General features: G+C 40.2%; 1 protein-coding gene across 3 annotated transcripts in view; it reads left to right on the top strand.

Moving 5' to 3' along the window:
* The window catches only part of DTWD2 (DTW domain containing 2), a 130,602-nt gene that overhangs the window by 65,379 nt on the left and 44,269 nt on the right, over positions 1-20,954 (top strand). For all 3 annotated transcript variants that reach the window (XM_068423485.1, XM_068423486.1, XM_068423483.1), the window contains exon 4: positions 443-632. In XM_068423485.1, the coding sequence (XP_068279586.1) occupies positions 443-632 (190 nt within the window). The remainder of the gene's footprint in view (positions 1-442; positions 633-20,954) is intronic.

The raw sequence follows: 20,954 nt of genomic DNA, 5'->3' as shown, positions 1-20,954 counted from the left end.
CCATGAATTGCTGGTGTTCTTTATATATACAAGGTTCAAAGTGGGATGATTGTAGTATTTTTGTGCCAAGAGCTTGAAAAAATTTTGCTAGAATATGTATGTTAAATTTTGGTAAACAATTCAAAACATCTTTGGTTCAAATAGACATTAGCGACTTAATGATTAAAGTATTGGAAAATATTCCTAATATATTGCTTTATCAAGCTTTCATTGATTACTTTCATGGGTGGTTTTTTCCTCCCCCCTTAGGAGCTGAGGGAGAACCAACAACTTTTGAGGTGTTGGAAAGAGAAGGTGGTAGCTGAGCAATGGACTTTTTTTGAACCTTCAGTAGAATTTGGAGATGATGAATGGGAGTTAGTAACATGGAATACCTGAAAGTATGTATTTGTTGTGAAAACTTTTAATAATAATTGTCATTTTGTGTGTCTGTGCATTGAAGGTATCCTGAATTAGCAACTGTGTGCAGAAATCCCAGTACTCTGATTTTGTATCCTGGAGCTGAAGCAACCGATTTGGAAGAAGTTGCTGTGATGTCTTCTAGTCCATCTGTTATGATCATCATCGATGGAACGTGGAGTCAGGCTAAAGATATATTTTACAAAAATTCTCTCTTCCGGCTTCCCAAGCAGGTGAGTTATTATATGTAAAATAAAAATTTTAAGTGCGTCTAATAGATGCTTGCTTTCTGTCCATCCAGAAGGGAGCATTTTTGTGAGGATGAAAATCATGGAAATCTTTTTTTCCTTCTCAGCTGTAACCAGCTGACAAGATAAGGAAAACTTGAACAGTTAAATAAAACAACCTATAAGACTGTGAGAAAGATGACCAAATATTGAGGATTTTCACTTTGTCACTTGAAATTTGATTTTGTTTGTTTTGAGTTAATGCATCTAACTTCATAGTGAATCGTTGTTTTGCAAAATTGAAAACTGGTTTATGTAGAAAATTTTTGCCTGTTGCCTAAGATGTTAGAACATACGCAATGAAATAAGCGTTTTTTTTCCCCTGCATAAGTATTTTGCATTGCAGTAATAGGAAAGCTGAAAGTAGAATTTTGTAGCCTTATGTGAAAGTATCCCACTCTTTCCCAAATATTTGGTCTCCACCATATTTAAAACTTAATGACATTTGGCAAATGTTCCTTACAATTTAAGCAGAACAAATACTGGTCACTTGAGGTTTGGGGATTTTGTTATTGTTTTTTTTTTTTTTTTTTTTCAGGGCCTTTTTCTTTTTTTTTTTTTCCTCCTTAGGAACATCAACACCCACCTACCTGAACTGCCAATAAGGCTTAAGCTGTGGTTATTCAATTATTACAGCTGTCCCTGCCCTAATGAAAATATCCTAGATTATAATACAACGTTAATAACAGTAGTGGACATAGGTTCCTGTTGCTTCATTGTGAATGGTATGACACTACTTTTCAAGGAATCTTTTAGTGTATAATTGAGTGTGGCTTTGGCACAGGAGTCTTGAATATAAGTTTTGAACACAAAACTTGATCTCATGTCACTGAGTTGCTGTTATTGAATAAGTTTTTGTCCTTATGTCATATAAACATACCATGCGGCATTTCTTTATGTGCTACAATGGTGTGTCTGAGTTAAGTGCTCAATTTACAGATTTCGCACGCTGCAGTTTTGTATCTGCATTGTGCATCATTCATTACCAACTTCTGTTAAATCTAGAAGCTGAGATTTGTTACTGATTGATTCTTTATAAGTCTTTGAAAGGAAACGTAACTTTTAGTTTTTGTAGTTTTGTCATATGCTTGTCAATGGAGCATGGAAAGGCTGGTCAAACTGTTACATTTCTTCTGTAGCTGGAACTTGTCTGTAATACCGTAAGTTTGAATTTGTTTGGAAGTCAAATTGTTGCCTAAAGTTTAGCACTGCCATTGCTTTAGGTTTCCTCTTGTGTTGGTTCTTACAATGACATTCACAGAATCACAGAATCAGTCAGGTTGGAAGAGACCTCTGGGATCATCGAGTCCAACCGTTGCCCTGACACCACCCTGTCAACTAGACCATGGCACTAAGGGCCATGTCCAGTTTTTTCTTAAACACATCCAGAGATGGTGACTCCACCAACTCCCTGGGCAGCCCATTCCAATGTCTAATGACCCTTTCTGAGAAGAAATACTTCCTGATGTCCAACGTGAACCTCCCCTGGCTGTGTCCTCTTGTCCTATCGCTAGTTGCCTGGGAGAAGAGGCCAACCCCCACCCCGCTAAATCCTCCTTTCAGGTAGTTGTAGACTGCAATAAGGTCACCTCTGAGCCTCCTCTTCTCCAGGCTAAACAACCCCAGCTCCCTCAGCCATTCCTCATAGGTCATACGCTCCAGACCCTTCACCAGCTTGGTCGCCCTCCTCTGGACTCGCTCCAGCATCTCAACATCTTTCTTGAAGTGCGGGACCCAGAACTGGACACAGTATTCAAGGTGCGGCCTCACCAGTGCCGAGTACAGAGGGACGATCACTTCCCTATACCGGCTGGCTACACTATTCCTAATAGAGACCAGGATGCCATTAGCCTTCTTGGCCACCTGGGCACACTGCTGGCTCATGTTTAGCCAGCTGTCAATCAGCACCCCCAGGTCTCTTTCCACCGGGCCGCTTTCTAACCACTCTTCCCCCAGCCTGTAGCGCTGCATGGGGTTGTTGTGGCCGAAGTGTAAGACCCGGCACTTGTTCTTGTTGAACCTCATGCCGTTGGTCTCGGCCCATCTATCTAACGTGTCCAGATCCCTCTGTAGGGCCTTCCTACCCTCCAGCAGATCGACCCTCCCACCCAGCTTGGTGTCATCTGCAAATTTACTGAGGGTGCACTCAATCCCTACGTCTAGATCATCTATAAATATTCTTGATTTTGCTCCTAACCCATTCCCCTACGGCCATGCTGGTAGGGAGCTAGTGTGGCAGAGCACACAACTTTGGGAGCGGTGAAGGGCCTCTGGCCCATTTAAAAGAAAAGATGTGCACCTCCTTGAACTGTCAAATGCAGTGAACACAGCTCTTGTCTAAGTAGCTGTCTTAACTCCGGTCTTTGTTCTAGTTTAGTACTAGTTTGCTGTTCCTCATTTATTGTGCTTTTTTGAAGCTTCTGGGGACTTTAGGCTTTTGGTGTGGATTCACAAATACATAAGTGATCTGAAATATTTGTTTCCATCATCTAGTTCAATTTGGCTGTCCAAAATCACATATATGAGCAGTTTTGCTACAGATCAAAATGGGGCAGAATTTTGTCCTGGTGACTTGGCTTCTTGTAGATGGCATGATGCTTCTAAAATACTTCCACCCATCTATTGTTATAATAGTGTGTCTAACAGGGAAGTTTTTCAACATTTATAAAAAATACTGCCCACTGGGTGGTATAAACAAGGATTTAGTTTCTATTTCTTAAGTATTTCCATAAGAGTAGGATTATTTGTCCAGGTGTAATTTGTTGACAAAGCTGCCATTTTTGTTCAGGGGTATTATTGAAAGTATATTGTAGAAAAAGTATTGACACCAACAGTTTTACTAATGAAAAAAGTTCTTTTTATCGTTGGATCACCTTTTGGTTAGGGAAAAATGACTACCCTTTCAGGAGGGGGGAGGAGGTGGCAATTTGTAAACTTAAAAACCAAAGCCTTATGACTGTGATGTTAGAATATTTTAATGGAGTACTGTTAGTCAATGTGCTGCTGATTCAAAAAAAAGAGCTACTCTAAGTCTTATAAGTAATTTGCTTTAGGGGATGAAATCTGTTTCATATCAAATCTGGGAGTTGCTTTTACTATAGTATAGCAATTAGGTTACATTGGCATAAGTGAAATGAAAGAATAGATTTTAGGTTTTAGTCAAATTATTTTGGCCTCCAGAGGAAGATGGTGAAACAGATGGAATTTACATCTAGGAAGTTATGGGATTTATTTCAGTGTATCTCAATTTAACTGCAACTGTATGAATAGATTTTATGGAATTTATTTCACTGCAATCCATTTCAAATTCCGCAGAAAATTTGTCATATGCTGAGGCACCTGACCACAGATACATAACTTGCCTTTAAGTGAGGAAGTGTTTCCATTCATAATCTCTTTAGTTGGGCCCTACCAAATTATTGCCATTTAAGGCTGGGCAGGCTGTTAAGCGGACGGCAGACGCTCACTGTTAACCTTTTCCTTCCTCAGAGGGGAAAAGGAAAAGAGAAAAGGGAGAGAGACTTATGGGTTGGAAAGTTAAAACAGTTTTAATAAACAATAACAAGGAAAAGAGTATAATAAATAATGAACTATGTACAAAACCGCTACTGTGCTCCTCCCTGTAGAGGTTTGGTTGAGTGAGAAGGGGCACGATCCTGTGTCAGTCACTGAGCAGTCTGAGCAACCCAGGCTTTGAGCAAGGGTTAAGCCCAGAGCTAGCGACCTTGCACTCCCCTTGCACGGTGCAGAACAAAGAACCCCGTGGTGCCTGCTTCGCGGGAAGCAAAACTACATCCGGGAGGGGAGGGGGCGGTCACGGCTCTGAATATGTAAACCTATGGACCAATCACAAGTGCGATCGGGGCGCGTGATTAACATATGCATAGTCTATGTAACCACTGCTTTCTTAGTTAATAAACGAGAAGCTTCCATACTCACATTGAGATCACGTAGCTTACTCCGGACCGTCCCCCAGCACCCGCGAGCGCGCCTCCCCCGGTTTTCCCCGTACTACACCTCCCAATGATGACCCAATTAGCTTTTTTCTGAACAAAGAAATACTGTCAATTTCATTCAGGTTCAGCTATTTTTATTTCAACAGGTCATTAGAATCTAAATTTAGCTTACATATTAACAACTGATTAGAGAAAAATCATATTTTATAGTTTACAATACAGGATAAGAAATAGGTTCTACCACAGCTATTATTATTAGGAAATAGCAGTAATCTAAGCTGAGTAAGTAATAGCCCAGAAGCTACTCTCAACACCACAATAAAGGAAAATTGAAGATGATGCAGTCTAGAAGAAGAGACAGATAATAAAATGGATTATCAACACACAGTCCTCTCTTGTATCATAACACTCCTGATGATCTGATCTGCCAAAACCACTGACTATGGGCAGACAGAGGTAGTAGTCAAATGTCATAAAGCAGCAACCAGCTGGAATATGCTCAAATAACTCATCTTCCAAAAGTCAAAATCCACTACCAAAGACACTCTAACTGTCAGAAGAAAAAAAAACTAAAACAATGATCAGGTTTCAGCTTTATAGAGGAAGGTGGCATCAACTTTAAACAAACTTGAATTACACATAAGTAAATAAGTTAGCTTTAAAATGACTGGGCAAAGAAAAAACACCTTTAGAAAACGTGCAATACACTTCTGTTTGTTCCAGGTTTTGCAGAGATTACCTGTCTTACATGTACCCACTGAGAGGAAGTTCTGTCAGCAGCAAGCACATAAGAGAAGGGAAGCAAAAAGGAAGGCCATCTAGAACACCTAAGCTACTCCCCCAGTTAATTTTCAAGAAAGGAACACTAATCACAGTACAAATTAATAGAAAAGAGCTGTTCTGGAATGGTGGGTTGGAGTTGAGCTGCAACCATTGGATCTTATCTTTGAAGATATTAATCTGTTTCTCCCAGAAAAAAATAAGAAATTAAAAAATAAAAAGGGAAGCTGCAAAAGTATAGGAATAATTAATAGCTTTGGCTAATAAAGCTAAAACTATTTTTGCAAGTTTTAAAAGGAACAGACAAGAATGACAACCACTTTTTTTTCCTTTATCTACTCCTCCCTCCAAGTGAATAGATTACAAATAAGTGATTTTGATAACTTGTTCTCGGTGCTGTCTCTAGGCACATCAAGGATAGGGGGATCATTAGGGGCACTCAGCATGGCTTCACCAACGGGAAGTCATGCTCAACCAACTTGATAGCCTTTTATGAGGATGTTACCCGGCGGATAGATGATGGTAAAGCTGTGGATGTGGTCTATCTCGATTTCAGTAAAGCGTTTGACACGGTCTCCCACAGCATCCTCGCAGCTAAACTGGGGAAGTGTGGTCTGGATGATCGGGTAGTGAGGTGGATTGTGAACTGGCTGAAGGAAAGAAGCCAGAGAGTGGTGGTCAATGGGACAGAGTCCAGTTGGAGGTCTGTGTCTAGCGGAGTCCCTCAAGGGTCGGTTCTGGGACCAGTTCTATTCAATATATTCATTAATGACTTGGATGAGGGATTAGAGTGCGCTGTCAGCAAGTTCGCTGATGACACAAAGCTGGGAGGAGTGGCTGACACATCAGAAGGCTGCGCAGCCATTCAGAGGGACCTGGACAGGCTGGAGAGTTGTGCGGGGAGAAATTTAATGAAATATAACAAGGGCAAGTGTAGAGTCCTGCATCTGGGCAAGAACAACCCCATGTACCAGTACAAGTTGGGGGCAGAGCTGTTGGAGAGCAGCGTAGGGGAAAGGGACCTGGGGGTCCTAGTGGACAACAGGATGACCATGAGCCAGCAGTGTGCCCTTGTGGCCAAGAAGGCCAATGGCATCCTGGGGTGTATTAGAAGGGGTGTGGTTAGCAGGTCGAGAGAGGTTCTCCTCCCCCTCTACTCTGCCCTGGTGAGGCCGCATCTGGAGTATTGTGTCCAGTTCTGGGCCCCTCAGTTCAAAAAGGACAGGGAACTGCTAGAGAGAGTCCAGCGCAGAGCCACGAAGATGATTAAGGGAGTGGAACATCTCCCTTCTGAGGAGAGGCTGAGGGAGCTGGGTGTCTTTAGCTTAGAGAAGAGGAGACTGAGGGGTGACCTCATTAATGTTTATAAATATGTAAAGGGCAAGTGTCAAGAGGATGGAGCCAGGCTCTTCTCAGTGACATCCCTTGACAGGACAAGGGGCAATGGGTGCAAGCTGGAACACAGGAGGTTCCACTTAAATATGAGGAAAAACTTCTTTACGGTGAGGGTGACTGAACACTGGAACAGGCTGCCCAGAGAGGTTGTGGAGTCTCCTTCTCTGGAGACATTCAAAACCCGCCTGGACGCATTCCTGTGTGATATGGTCTAGGCAATCCTGCCCCGGCAGGGGGATTGGACTAGATGATCTTTCGAGGTCCCTTCCAATCCCTAACATTCTGTGATTCTGTGATTCTGTGATTCTGTGATTCTGTGATTTCTTCTGCATTGTCTAACTCAGGAAAACACTCTGCAATTGAGAATTGCCAGTTTGCAGAATTTGTGATTTTTGACTTTTGCTGGCAAATATGTGTCCTGCCTTGGACTAGGACAGACTTTTCAGTTAAGTTTCTTTTAAGTGACTTTACTTCCTGAAGTTGACCACACACACTTGTTGCTGTGGGAACTAGGGTCCCGGTTGGGCCTCTTTGTCCCACAGAGGAAGGGACCGTAGAGTGCTGCACCTGTGGGGAGGAGCAGGCAGGACAGGTGACCCAAACCTGACCACCGGGGTATTCCATCCCATACATGTCATTCTCAGTATAAAGCTGAGGGACCACAAGGGTCATGCTCTCTTCCGCTATGGCTGACATCCTGGGAGGACCCTACCCGCGCTCCTCCCTTCGCTCCTGAACCCTGTTCCTACTGCTGCCGCATGTGCTCCGGGACTGCCTAGCGCCTGCCCTTCAGTGTCAGCGGGGACGTGGTCGTCATCCAGGGTAGCTCCTCTCTGGGGAAGGAGAAGGTTAACAGAGAGCATCTGCAGTCCACTTAACCGCCCTCCCAGCCTTAAATGGTGACAAGTATTGCAGTGCTAGATGAGATAATAGTCAGATATTGAAGATGATACATCCTTCAAGTCTGAAGAGACTCCAGTGTTTAATTCCATTTTCAAGTGTTGACACTTTGAGTCCTAAAATTATATCTGCATTACACTTGAGAGGGTTATTTTCCTGATTGTGCATATGTCCTTGAGATAATTTTGAAGCAGTCAGTTTAAACTAGGCTGTCTTATGTAAATCTCAGTGCCAATCTTACCACAGCAGTGTGTGGTCACAGCACGTGCTGTATACCTGTGGTTTTGATCCTGGTAAACAGTGACTTAAGGCAATGCTGTTAGGTACTAACTGAATTGAACCTAGCTATATAAATGCTTATATGGTCTAAGCATTTAGTGAAAGTCAAAGGGATGTGGACTAAATACATCTGTATTTTGGCATTTTACCTGCCTAAATGTTTTTAGGCGTTGTAGTAGAACATAAAATATAATTAATATCCCTGAGGCTGTTAAAATGTTTGCTTTATAAAAATAACAGACAGAAGAATTATGGATCATTTAACATACAAATGATTCTTTTAAAATTCTGAAGTCCTACCTAATGCAAAATGGAACTGAAGAAGTCTTTGAAGTGGTAGAACGAGTAAAGATAATGTAATGAAAGTAAAGTAAGATATTATGCCACGAAACTCTTGCAAAAGTGAGCGGTAGTATTGACTATGCTGCACGAAATCTTTTTTGCTTTTTGAGGTAGTACCACTAAACGGCGATAGAGATGAGCTTCAGTATGCAAAACTGAAATATTAAACACATGCTGGGTATTCTCATTGTTCCCACTGCGGCTGATACTAATTGTCCCTACACTTCTGTCTGGATACATCTTTTTTTTCTAAAACAATGATAGAGCATAATAATACTTCTTCATTAAAGACTATGATTTGCTTTTTAAGGGTGGAATGATATTATTGATAAAATGGCAGGCAGAGAGCGACTGTTAGTGTTCTACATGCTTGGAATTGGTGTTCTGAAAAAGTCCAATTAGAATTAATATTCTTCTTAAGCATTCTTCTTTGGTTCTGTGATTTTGAGTGCAATGTGTTTTTCCAAAATGTTCATAACTTCATAACTACCGATCTTTAAGTATTAAAAAAATCCAGTAAAAAACAGTTTATTACTTTACTTTAGATATACTTTACTAGTACTTTAGATTTCACTAAGATATTAAAATGTGTTTGTGTACTACAGGAAATGGAAGAACATTTGCAGTTTACAAACAAATCTGCTCTTACTGTAGGAAGTTATTACACCAGAAAGGCTAGGTATAAATCACATCTGCATGTGATTTTGTAGAAACTTAATTTGCCCATAACAGGTTTCTGAATTTTAAAATGTTTTGTACAAAATTTTATAGATGTAGGAGCAAAGGTAAGTGTGACAATGTCAATCTGGAGCCCTCTGTACATGAACATGGGTAGAAACATGTAATTACATGATAGCCTTGAAAGTACAAGAATCGATCTTCCAGATGCTAATTGTTGACAGGGTACTGTGTACCTTCACTCTCTTGCAGTGTGCACTTATATAGTGGGTTTAAGACTTTGCAAAAGTGAACTATCAGATATAGTTTATCACTGGGGTGAGTCACAGACTTTCTTTATAAGTTCTGAGGCATTGAGTTATGAAGCAGTGATGCAAATGATCATACTCTAAGCTCTTGGGGAAAAGTATGAGCAGACAGCAGGAATATAAAAAATGTTCCTAGCAGATTTACTTCTTTGTGCATACTTGAACTCTGCATTGCATGGATCACAGCCTTTAACAGTTGCAGTTACAGCCTGTCTGAATTAACATTCTGTACTTTTTACCTGATCTTTTTTTAAAGGAAAAGAATATTCTGCTGTTCCTACCCTTGCTTTTATTGGAATTGCATTGCAACTGTTGTTTTAAAGGGTTAAATTCTTAGTGAAAATGAAAAAATGCAGTGACTCTTGAAGTATTAATAAGTGTATTAAAGTATTTTTTAAAACTATGATGGATAGTTTCATTGTTACTAAGTATACCAGAGCTAAAATCAATATTTAGTTTGATTTTTATTTTATATGCTCGTTGATACTTGCTATTTTTCAAATCACATGGAGCTGTTTTAATGACATTGTTGGGAGTTCTCAAATGCAGAAATAGCTTCCTGCAGGAAAAAAAAATGTTTTCCCATGTTGAAGTGTGACCTAACTGGCTTTAGTCTCTTAGGTCAAGTTTAAAGGTTATATTTAGTGGTTTGAGTGTTATTTCAGCTTTGCTTGTGCTATCCTGGTGGTGCAGTGCTAAGTCAGAACTTGTTCCGTAGCTGCAAGGAGACATCTATGAGACAGGTAGTGCTCAATGAAGACACCAGTCAAGCATGAGCAGCGCAAAGGCTTCATTTAAGCGCTGTGTACGCAACTATGTATTTGACTAAGTTTGGCCATTTTGTGCTGAAATGAACAAGAGGTACTTGTGCAATCTGCTATAACTTCAAAATACTTAAAATTAGCAGTCAGATGGTAAAAGATCATAATAAAACTGTCTGTCAGCAAACACCAGCACTCTTATGGGTTAAATTTTGCTCACCCTGATTGCGTTCTGTTTCATCAGTCCCATTGAGCTAGACACCATGGCCAACACTGTAGGGTTTTTCTGGCTTTTTCCTATTTCTACATTATTTCCTGTTTTCCTGCATTATGGTTCATGCTTAGATACTCTGAAAATGATTCTCTGTCTGAATGAGGAGTTTTGCTTCATGTTTTGAAACTTTGGGTTGATAATGCAGTTTTGCAAGATTAAAATGAGTAGAATGTCATTATATTTGGAATTTAATAGGGCAGGTTTTTGTCCCAGAGAATGAGGTAGATATGACAGTATCTAAAGAAAGGGGCTATTAAAGGATAAGAGGGTACGATTTCTGCAGGCATTATCTGTAAATGCAAAAGAAAATATTATAACTAAAATTCTTCAACAAATGCTGATTTGAGCTTTTAATCAATGTTCTGTAGGTAGAAAAGAGCTATTTTAGTAATGAAGAGATTAGCAATTCTTAATTGCAAGATATATTACAAAGACACAATAAATTGGAGGCATTAGAAGATCACATTTAATTGTGTTCCTTCACAGCTTCACTGATTTTGGGTAATACAAATTGCTATATTGAATAATTTTAAAGGTACTGTAGGGTATTTAATAAACTTTGTTGTTGTTTTAAACTAGTATTAAAATCTAAAGATCTTCAGTGAAAAGCTCTTTTAATCAACAGCTCGGTCAGCAGAGCTTGTTTCTTTGAAAGGAACCTTTGAAGAAATTTCAGTTGAGCTCTTCCAGAAAGTCCCAGAGGAAATACATTTATGAATCTAACATATCTGACTTTATAACAAATATTTAAATTTATGTCTTGATCCAGTATAATTCTTATTGTCTAGAATCTTTACAAATGACAATACATGAGCTTGGACAAACTTTATAGCAGAAACTTATGAGACGCATGGCTTAAGGTGACTTTTATAGTTAATATTATTACATTGATTATGTCTTGTACTCCATGAGCAGACACCCTCTAGAGAAGCACATTATCGCAGGATGTTTTGCATAGCCGCAACTGAGGAAGAGGCCACAAGCTTTAGAGTGCGTACTGCAGGCTTTCTTACAACAGCTGTTGTGCTTTGCAAAGGTGATACAGAAAAAGTATTCAGTTAACTGGGAGCAGTGGATGCAATTAGTTCAGAGGGAAGAATGAGCTGGTTTGCACAGCAGGCGTGCTTGGCACAGTTAGGCTGGTGGTATATTGTACGAAGCAGTCACAGAGCACTGCGGGTGAAGCTGCTTCTGGTTATGAGGAGATAAGCATAGCATAGTGGGAACAGATGGCTGAAAAAAACATTTGACCTTTTACTCCTCCAGCACCAAAAAAAGGTTGAAAAAATTAACCTAGTGGCAAGCATACATATAGAAATGCAGGCAAGCTATCCCAAGTACTTACTGTCTTCTCAGAAGTAGGTAATATGTGAGTCAGTTTTATTTATATGTAAGTGTTTCTGGGCCACTGTTGTAAATCCAAACATCTGCTATCCAAAACCTGAATGGATTATTTCAATCACCTGATATCTTGTTTTCCTTTTTTAAACAGCCAATGAAAATCTCCATGGGATCATTATGCTTATGCCATATAGTTGTAGAATAAAAGAATTATCCATCCCTTAAAAATGTTGAAAAGTGCTACACACTTGTTTATGAGAATTAGGGTGGGATTCATATGCTGGTATTAAAAAATAGTTTGAACTGAATATACAGTGATGTATGAAAATTTTGAGTGTTTCCCTGTAATTTTGAGCTGACATCAAGCTAGCCAGCAGTCAAAAGAATTATGGTTTCAGACAGTCAGGAAAGGGGTGTAAAGTATAGTTTACTTTTAATTATTTTGCTTTTTCTTCCTGTGTTGTTATTACAGATTATTTATACCTAATAATCTGTAATTCCTTGACATTTTGTAGTCACAAAAGACTTTCTAAACATCTCAGAACAGCAGTGTGTTTTCATGAAGTCAGAGTATGCCAGTTGTAATGTTACCATTTGCACAGGTTGTGTAACTTTTTGGTTCTAGCTTAATTCACTGTAAATCTCAATGGTGTGCCTGCTTGTCCATGAGTGGGCATAGTTTGAGGCTGAGGGTAGCTTCATATTCACTTTGACTCCATAATTCTTTGTTGATACATTCCTCTGCTATTTAATGGGCATAGTAATGTCAGCAGCATAATGCCAACAAATCATCCTGTCTGTTTATACATTCATCACAGCATTGCTGTTATTCAAATATTCAACATCCCATTTTCTTTTCCCATTATGCCTTCACAATATCTGACACATCTATTTTGTTTTCCTTATACTTCCTTTGTTATATGAAAATCAATATCATCAGCTAAAATCTGGTTTGTTACACCAAATTTTTAACCCTTGAGGTTTAGTGTTCAATTCAGCTTGCACTGTATGCTTAAATCTGCTTGACTCTAGTGGTGAGGATTTGTGAGCATATGCTTGTACTTATCCAAGCACTAGTCCTCAAGTGAGTTGATATTTTGATATCTGAGTTAAGATTATGCTTGTGATCTCTCTCGCTGTTCTTCTCTCTCCCTCCTCACCTTTCCATGCCTGAGATGGGGTTTGTTTTCCTGACCAGTTTCCTCGGAGCCCAGGATGTGACTCTTAAAGACTTTTAACAGATCTGCATGCAGTCTTGCTTGAGCTTTTAAAAAATGAGAGCTAGCTTTGATATCAGGGAATAATCAGTAAATCTGACTTACTGTAACTAATATTTTAAGAGTTGAAAATGATTAGTGTATTTCTTCTCTTGCAAGAGAAGTGAGAGTACCAAATGCCAACTTGAGAATATATGGCAGAAGCACACAGAAATGACAAAATGACAACAATTAAGTGTACAGACTTTGATTGTTATTCAGAGGTTTTGGCAGACCCTGTCTACAGTAATTTTAGTGAATATTTAGAGATTCTGGAGGCTAGAGTTTTTGATCAGTCTCGAGAGCATCTATTTGCAGTAACCCTTGGAGAAGAACAACCTTTAATAGTCAGAATTTACTTCAACTGATGCAAAGCAGGCTCTCTATATGAGCATTTTTAATGAGGGCCATGTTATTTAAAATCATAATTATAATTCTGTTGATCTATACACCTATCAATACTTGGCACACAAATAAAATATCTATGTGAAAAAATGTGCTCATTTCCTGTGTGTTAGACATCATGATGTGTTTATAAGGACATGCCACCCCTTCTAAGGAGGGAAAGTCATTCCTGCCAATGCTTTAAACTTCCAGGACACTCGATTCAAAGGGAAGTTCTTGACAGAAGGATGAAGTATCCCAGAATGATCTTTTGGCCACAAAATTTGTGTTCAGCTCTAGAATCATCAATTTTCTGAGGACAATCGTGCCTCATTGCCATCTCACCCAATCAACAGTGAAGACTTGGAGAGTGTGGGCATCAGGAATTCTAAACATCTCCGTAGTCTAAGATTATCACAGTCCCTGATTATTACTCTGGTACTGCATGTTGTTGGCTGTATTTCTGCTTATCCTTCCACATATCTAGGGAGGCTGTAGTAATACCTGTGTCAAATAATTTAATGGAAAAGATGATAAGGAATAGAATTAGAAGATCCATGGATAAATATGCAGTATAGCCCAATGCAGCTGTTGAAAACAGATGATGTATCTCACAAGTTTGCTGGAGCTCTTTACCCACTGCTTCATGGCTCCTTCAGAAGCAATCTGACTGAAGCAGTGTGTGGAGGTCGCCTTTGGCAGGTGCCCTCACCAAATACCTTCAATAAAACTATGTGTCATAAGAAGAAAAACTGTCTCATGTAAAAAATATTAAACAGGGTAGCAGTAACTGGTCTGTTTTCATAATGACTGTAATTTTGTTTTATGGTTTGTAGTGACATCATCAGTGGAGCCCCCAGTGAATCCACGTTGTTCAGCATATTCTGAAGTAATACAAAGGAGTGTTTACTACTTAAGTGATAAAATTTTGTCATGACATTAAGTTATTTAGAATGGTAATGAGAATGGACAGCTGTGAGTAGTTGGCCAGGTTGAAAGACTGGTTGGTTGAAAGACTATGAAGCTCAGTAACTGGACATTAACGTAGCCCAGGAAATTCACTGTAGATAAATGGTAACGAAAGCACACACCAAAAATTATCCTAATTTTACTTTTTTTAAAAAAGAAGCTCTTGACTGGGCCCTTTACTCATCAGCAATGAGATTATGGGATTATAATAACAAGTTCCATGAAAAGTCTCAGTTCGGTGCCCAAAAGCATTGAAAAATTAAATTTGATGTTAGATGCACATCTGCTTGCTTGCATGCATGCATGCTGTCTCTTTCAGGCCCACAGCCCTGCTATTTAAAAAAAACCACGAAAATTCACAAACACCTAGAAGAGGTTCAAAGAAAGCCAACAAATGATCAAAGTATGGGATGGGCTGCATATAAGAAACAGCAAAGTGGGCTATTCTGTAGCTGGAAAGGCAACTGGTCCAGCATAGTAAAGATTTATAAATGTATAAGTGATACACAAAGGGTAGGTATGGACCAAGAGTTTACTATCCTTGCCAATACATGAAACAAAAGTCATCAAAAGAAATTAGTAGTGAGAAATTCAGATAAAAAATGGTAGTTCTTCACACATGTATCAAAGCAGTGGAATTCTTCACAGTTGGAATTTGTATATTTTCTAAGTTCAGCAAGTAACTGGACAAAATCATGGATGAAAAATCCAACAAGGATTAAGTTGATGTTAAATGCCAAGGGGTCACTTCCAGCCTGTGAGATTCCTGAGTTGTTGGAGGTTAGAAAAACATTCAGAGGAAGTATTTCTATGTGTACTTTATTATAGGCTTCTGCTGTTTATGTTGTTTTTTTCCCATTAGGGACAGATGTAAACCCATATTTGGCAAATTAAATATTCTGTTACCCCATCCCTCCCCCAAAAGAGGAAGTAGAAAAAATAAATTGAGTAAAAAGATGAAAATGCAGGCAACAGTGAGCCAGGAGGAGCTTGAAACTGAGGCCCTGAAACTTGATGGGACCTTAAGTGGGTGGTGGCAGCATAAATAAGAAGTGGTGACTGATGTTGAGAACAGAACAGCCCAAACCTCAAGAGAGGGGAGAGACAAGAAGTCAGTTTTCCAAGAGCCTCCAATCACATCATTTTGCCATGCTAATACAACTGCTGTTGGCTCGTTCAATATTAAAACTTGTTAAAATTGACAGAGTGGTGTTGTCATCGTTTAAGGCTGGGCGGGCAGTTAAGTGGACTGCAGATGCTCTCTGTTAACCTTCTCCTTCCCCAGAGAGGAAAAGGAAAAGAGAAAAGGGAGAGAGACTTACAGATTGGAAAGTTAAAACAGTTTTAATGAACAGTAACAAGGAAAAAAAAGAGTATAATAAATAATGAACTATGTACAAAACCACTACTGCGCTCCCCCGGATGATGACCACGTCCCCCCTGACCGCTGCAGGGCAGGCACTGGGCTGTCCCGGAGCACACGCAGCAGCAGCAGGAACAGGGTTCAGGAGCGAAGGGAGGAGTGTGGGCAGGGTCCTCCCAGGATGTCAGCCATAGCGGAAGAGAGTGCGCCCCTCGTGGTCCCTCAGCTTTATACTGAGAATGACATGTATGGGATGGAATACCCCGGTGGTCAGGTTTGGGTCACCTGTCCTGCCTGCTCCTCCCCACAGGTGCAGCACTCTATGGTCCCTACCTCTGTGGGACAAAGAGGCCCAACCGGGACTCTAGCTCCTGCGGGAACAGGCCGTGTAGTCCACTTCAGGAAGTAAAGTCACTTAAAAGAACTTAACTGAAAAGTCTGTCCTAGTCCAAACCAGCACAGTTGTCTTTGTTTGTTTTCTTGAGCTATTTTCTGCACAGTAATGATCACTTCTCTTCTGTGGATTCACTAATTTACTTGTAGTTTCTGTCTTCTTTCTGTTTTGTCATTGTCTTTATACATGTTTGGTATAAACTACTTCTAAGAAGACAGAAAACAGTCAATATTTTGCTCTTTTTTGTTTCCTATCTGTACAGCTACTTCTGACTTTTCTTAATCAGGCTTTCTTTTTGTTTAACCGTCTCAATGATCTTTTGTGTTACTTGGTCTCCTGTCTTTTTATTTGCTTGTTTTGGTTACTAGACTATTTGACTTAAAATGTCACTTCTGTGATTTGCCAGATTCTCTACTTCATCACATTCCTTTTCTTATATTAGATTTCCGCTCCAGCGCAAGCTATGTTTCACCAGCTCTCCCTATATCACTTCATAGTTAGAATAACTATTTCTGTTATGAAAGTCTTTTATCTTCAGCTTATGAGAAAGCTGAAGCAAACTGGTTTTGAGCTCACCATCTGAAATTTCATAAGGCCAAAATCTTTTATAGAAACTATTTTGTTTCAGATTTTTTCATGAAAGTTCCTGCTATTGATAAAGACACTTTGCAGCCATTCTGGAGGAGTGGTGGTTCTGCAGGGTTAATTATGAATCAAGGGGACAACTAGATGAGCTTTATTGTAAAAGCAAAATTTTAAAGGTAGCTCTCAGCATTTAAGAAGAAAAGTTAGGACAAGAGTTTGCTTTTCTTATTCCTATGACAAATCAGTTACATTTATTTACACTGAGTTTACTTAGTATTTTACTGTGCAATTAAATGACAGCAGAATTGATCCTTAGTTTTAAGGATCCTTTTCGTACCGCTGAGTAATTACTCAATATTCATGTAAGAAACTGCTCAATAGTGTAAGTAGTGGCTTTCTTGCAGTCCTTGAGCCTGTGAACTTGGGCATTTGATAGTATTTTTTGCATTTACTTAAAAAATATTCTCATTTAAGGGCAGGACCCAAGTATCTACATTATCTGTGTACGTTTTGGACTTTACATACACACAAGACAATATTTCAAATTCAGGACCAGATTTCGAATTGTTAAATTAACATGTTCCTAAGTAATACCATTGTGGATGAGATACTTTCTACTTTGAAATCTCTTCACCTGAAGACACCTGGAACAGTTCTTTACTACAAAAAAAAAAAAAAAAGTTTGTAGGTCCAGTGCAGAAATCCTAGATTTTACCCCTTTGAAGTTAATTAGAAGTGAGATTTCAATTAGTTGACATTCTGTTAAGTAGTAGTGATCAAATGTGATGATAGATGAATTACATACAAGACCCTCAACATGCAGTCTTTGTAGACTTACTTCCGTGACATGTAATGTAATACCCTGTCCAGCATTTATTTGTGTTTGAGTCCATTCCAGCTGAGCGGTCTCTTTATCCTGCTCAGCCATAAATCTTACCTGTAGCCTTGGCGACTACTTTGAGGTCTTCTGCAATGTATACAAAAATTTCTCTTGCAAATCCTGAAACACAGATTTTTTTGTGATGAGGCATGAATTCAGAGGCAGCAACAGACTAGTTTATTGTGCCAGAGGGAGTGGGAGAAGACATGATTAACTCCTGAACCTCAAGACAAAACTATTTTTACCTAAAAACATGAGATCAGTTTCTGCCTTGCCTGTGAGCTTCTAGAGATTTCTTTCTGTCCAAACAGCTCATTGTTTCAAAGTGGGAGGGAGACAGTGTCACTTCATAGACTGGGAAAAAGAATTATACAGAATGTAAGGGACTTCAGCAAGGTCAGAAGTAAGCAGGGGAGTTGATAAAACGGGTTGAAGAACTTTGTAAATCTCATGCTTTAGCCATCTGTCAATTCATACATCTGTCAGTTTCATTGTTTGCAATTAGTTAAGCGTTTGTGTTTTTATAGTAGCAATTATTACAGTTAGATATACACATAACTGTGAGTGAAAGATAAATTTGGAGTTGAAATTCTGAAGTCCGTTGGACAAGCAGTGCTTATAGCTCTGAAAAAGGAAGTAGGTGACTATCACTAGTATCTTCCTTCTTTAGTTAATACATAAAAAATTATGTATGGGAAATTTTATTTTTATCACAGCAGATTTTCATAAGTCCTAAAAGACAGGTGCATATGGGAGCAAAAGCAAAACACTGTTTATTCCATGGTCTGCGGTTGTCTAGAAGGTTTTGTTGTCTCAGAAAAGTAATTTCAACTTTTCTTAATACACGTTTCTTTATTAAAATACAGAACCATCCTACCAATAAAAGGAATTTCTGATAATTTAATCTCAGAAAAAGTACAATGGATTTTAAAATAGTTTCCAACTTCATTTCCATGACCCTGATATGAACTACAGGTGGATTGCCATGGATTTATTTTTAGATAACTGTTCTACATCTTTTTTTCATTTTTTAAAAAAAATTATGCCATCTAAATAACTGGGAAAATCCAATTAATTGGATTTTCTTACAAGGCTGAAGAGGAATAAAATCTTTCCCATTGCAGGTTCTATTAACACAGAGCCATCCATGCTTCAGCTTTTGCAAAATGGTTGAACTGAGGATTAGGTGGGAGATAATGGTTCTTACAAGTATTATGGGGAATACTGTGTAGTCATACTTTATAATGCAAGGCTGCACCTTTTGTGCAATGCTTGATCTACAGATGGCAGAATTACAGAATCACACAGAATCACAGAATCAATCAGGTTGGAAGAGAACTCTGGGATCATCGAGTCCAACCATTGCACTGACATGAGCACGTCCACTAGACCATGGCACTAAGTGCCGTGTCTGGTCTTTTCTAAAACACATCCAGAGATGGTGACTCCACCACCTCCCTGGGCAGCCTGTTCCAATGTCTAACGACCCTTTCTGAGAAGAAATACTTCCTAATGTCCAACCTGAACCTCCCCTGGCGAAGCTTGAGGCTATGTCCTCTTGTCCTATCTCTAGTTGCCTGGGAGAAGAGGCTGACTACTGCTCCACTACAACCTCCCTTCAGGTAGTTGTAGACTGCAGTAAGGTCGCCTCCGAGCCTCCTCTTCTCCAGGCTAAACAACCCCAGCTCTCTCAGCCGTTCCTCATAGGTCATACCCTCCAGACCCTTCAGCAGCTTGGTCGCCCTCCTCTGGACTCACTCCAACACCTCAACATCTTTCTTGAAGTGCAGGACCCAGAACTGGACACAGGATTCAAGGTGCGGCCTCACCAGTGCCGAGTACAGAGGGACGATCACTTCCCTAGACCGGCTGGCTACACTATTCCTAATAGAGGCCAGGATGCCATTGGCCTTCTTGGCCACCTGGGCACACTGCTGGCTCATGTTTAGCCGGCTGTCGATCAGCACCCCCAGGTCTCTTTCCACCAGGCCGCTTTCTAACCACTCTTCCCCCAGCCTGTAGCGCTGCATGGGGTTGTTGTGGCCGAAGTGTAAGACCCGGCACTTGTTCTTGTTGAACCTCATGCCGTTGGTCTCTGCCCATCTATCTAACTGTCCAGATCCCTCTGTAGGGCCTTCCTACCCTCCAGCAGATCGACCCTCCCACCCAGCTTGGTGTCATCTGCAAATTTACTGAGGGTGCACTCAATCCCTACGTCTAGATCATCTATAAAGATATTGAACAGCACCGTCCCCAGAACTGAGCCCTGGGGAACACCGCTAGTGACCGGCCGCCAGTTGGACTTTGCCCCATTCACCACCATTCTCTGGGCTCAGCCATCCAGCCAGTTTTTAACCCATTTAAGAGTCCACCCATCCAAGCCCCAGGCAGCCAGTTTGTCTAGGAGGATGCTGTGGGAGACAGTGTCGAATGCCTTACTGAAGTCCGGATAGACTACATCCACAGCCCTGCCCTCATCTACTAAGCGGGTCACTTTGTCATAGAAGGAGACCAGGTTGGTCGAGCAGGACCTGCCTTTCATGAATCCATGTTGGCTGGCCCCGATGCCCCGATTGTCCTGCATGTGCCGTGTAATGGCACTCAGGATGATCTGTTCCATCACCTTGCCTGGCACCGAGGTCAGGCTGACAGGCCTATAGTTCCCTGGATCATCCTTCCGGCCCTTCTTGTAGATGGGCGTTACATTTTCTAATTTCCAGTCATCTGGAACTTCTCCAGTTAACCAGGACTGCCGGTAGATAATTGAGAGTGATTTGGCAAGTTCATTTGCTAGTTCCTTCATTGCTCTGGGGTGAATCATCCTGTTGGTGCTGTGGTCTTTGACTAAACTAAGGAGGGGAGACAAATTTCCTTTAATATAGCCGTTAAGAGTGAGCTGGAAGCCACACTGTTAGCTAATGCCATTAAACAAGTTTTGAGAAAAATGGAGCTGCAGGAAGCAGAACTCTGCCATGCTGTTCCATTACTGCTGGGAATATATGGGTGGGCTTACCTTGTTTGTAGCATTAATTTGTTAGTTTTGCAGGTTTGAATACTCTACTGCTAGACCGGATGTATGCCTCTTTTCCACAGGTCTGATTTCCCTCCTTTTTTGTAACCTGAGCATTTCAACCTGTTTGTATTATCTCCTTTTCTTCTGTCACTCCTCATTTGCCTACGGTACGATTTTATTGCCAGGTTTGTCGCAGGCAAAACAGTTTTAGTGATTTTAGTGGAATTTCAATAAATTTAATTTATTGCCAATAAACAAACTTCCAATTACTGATTCTGGTAACAGAAAGAAAAAAACAAACACACACTTAAGGAAGGCTCCCTTTGTCTCTGTGAAACCTCTCCTCCCCCTGTTTGTTCTGCAGGCCTCTTGCTGCACTCTCTGCTTGGCCCCTTCAGTGAGGGAACAGG

This window comes from Nyctibius grandis, chromosome Z, assembly GCF_013368605.1.
Source record: "Nyctibius grandis isolate bNycGra1 chromosome Z, bNycGra1.pri, whole genome shotgun sequence".
Classification (NCBI taxonomy): Eukaryota; Metazoa; Chordata; class Aves; order Nyctibiiformes; family Nyctibiidae; genus Nyctibius; species Nyctibius grandis.
This window is presented reverse-complemented; position numbering and strand designations above follow the sequence as displayed.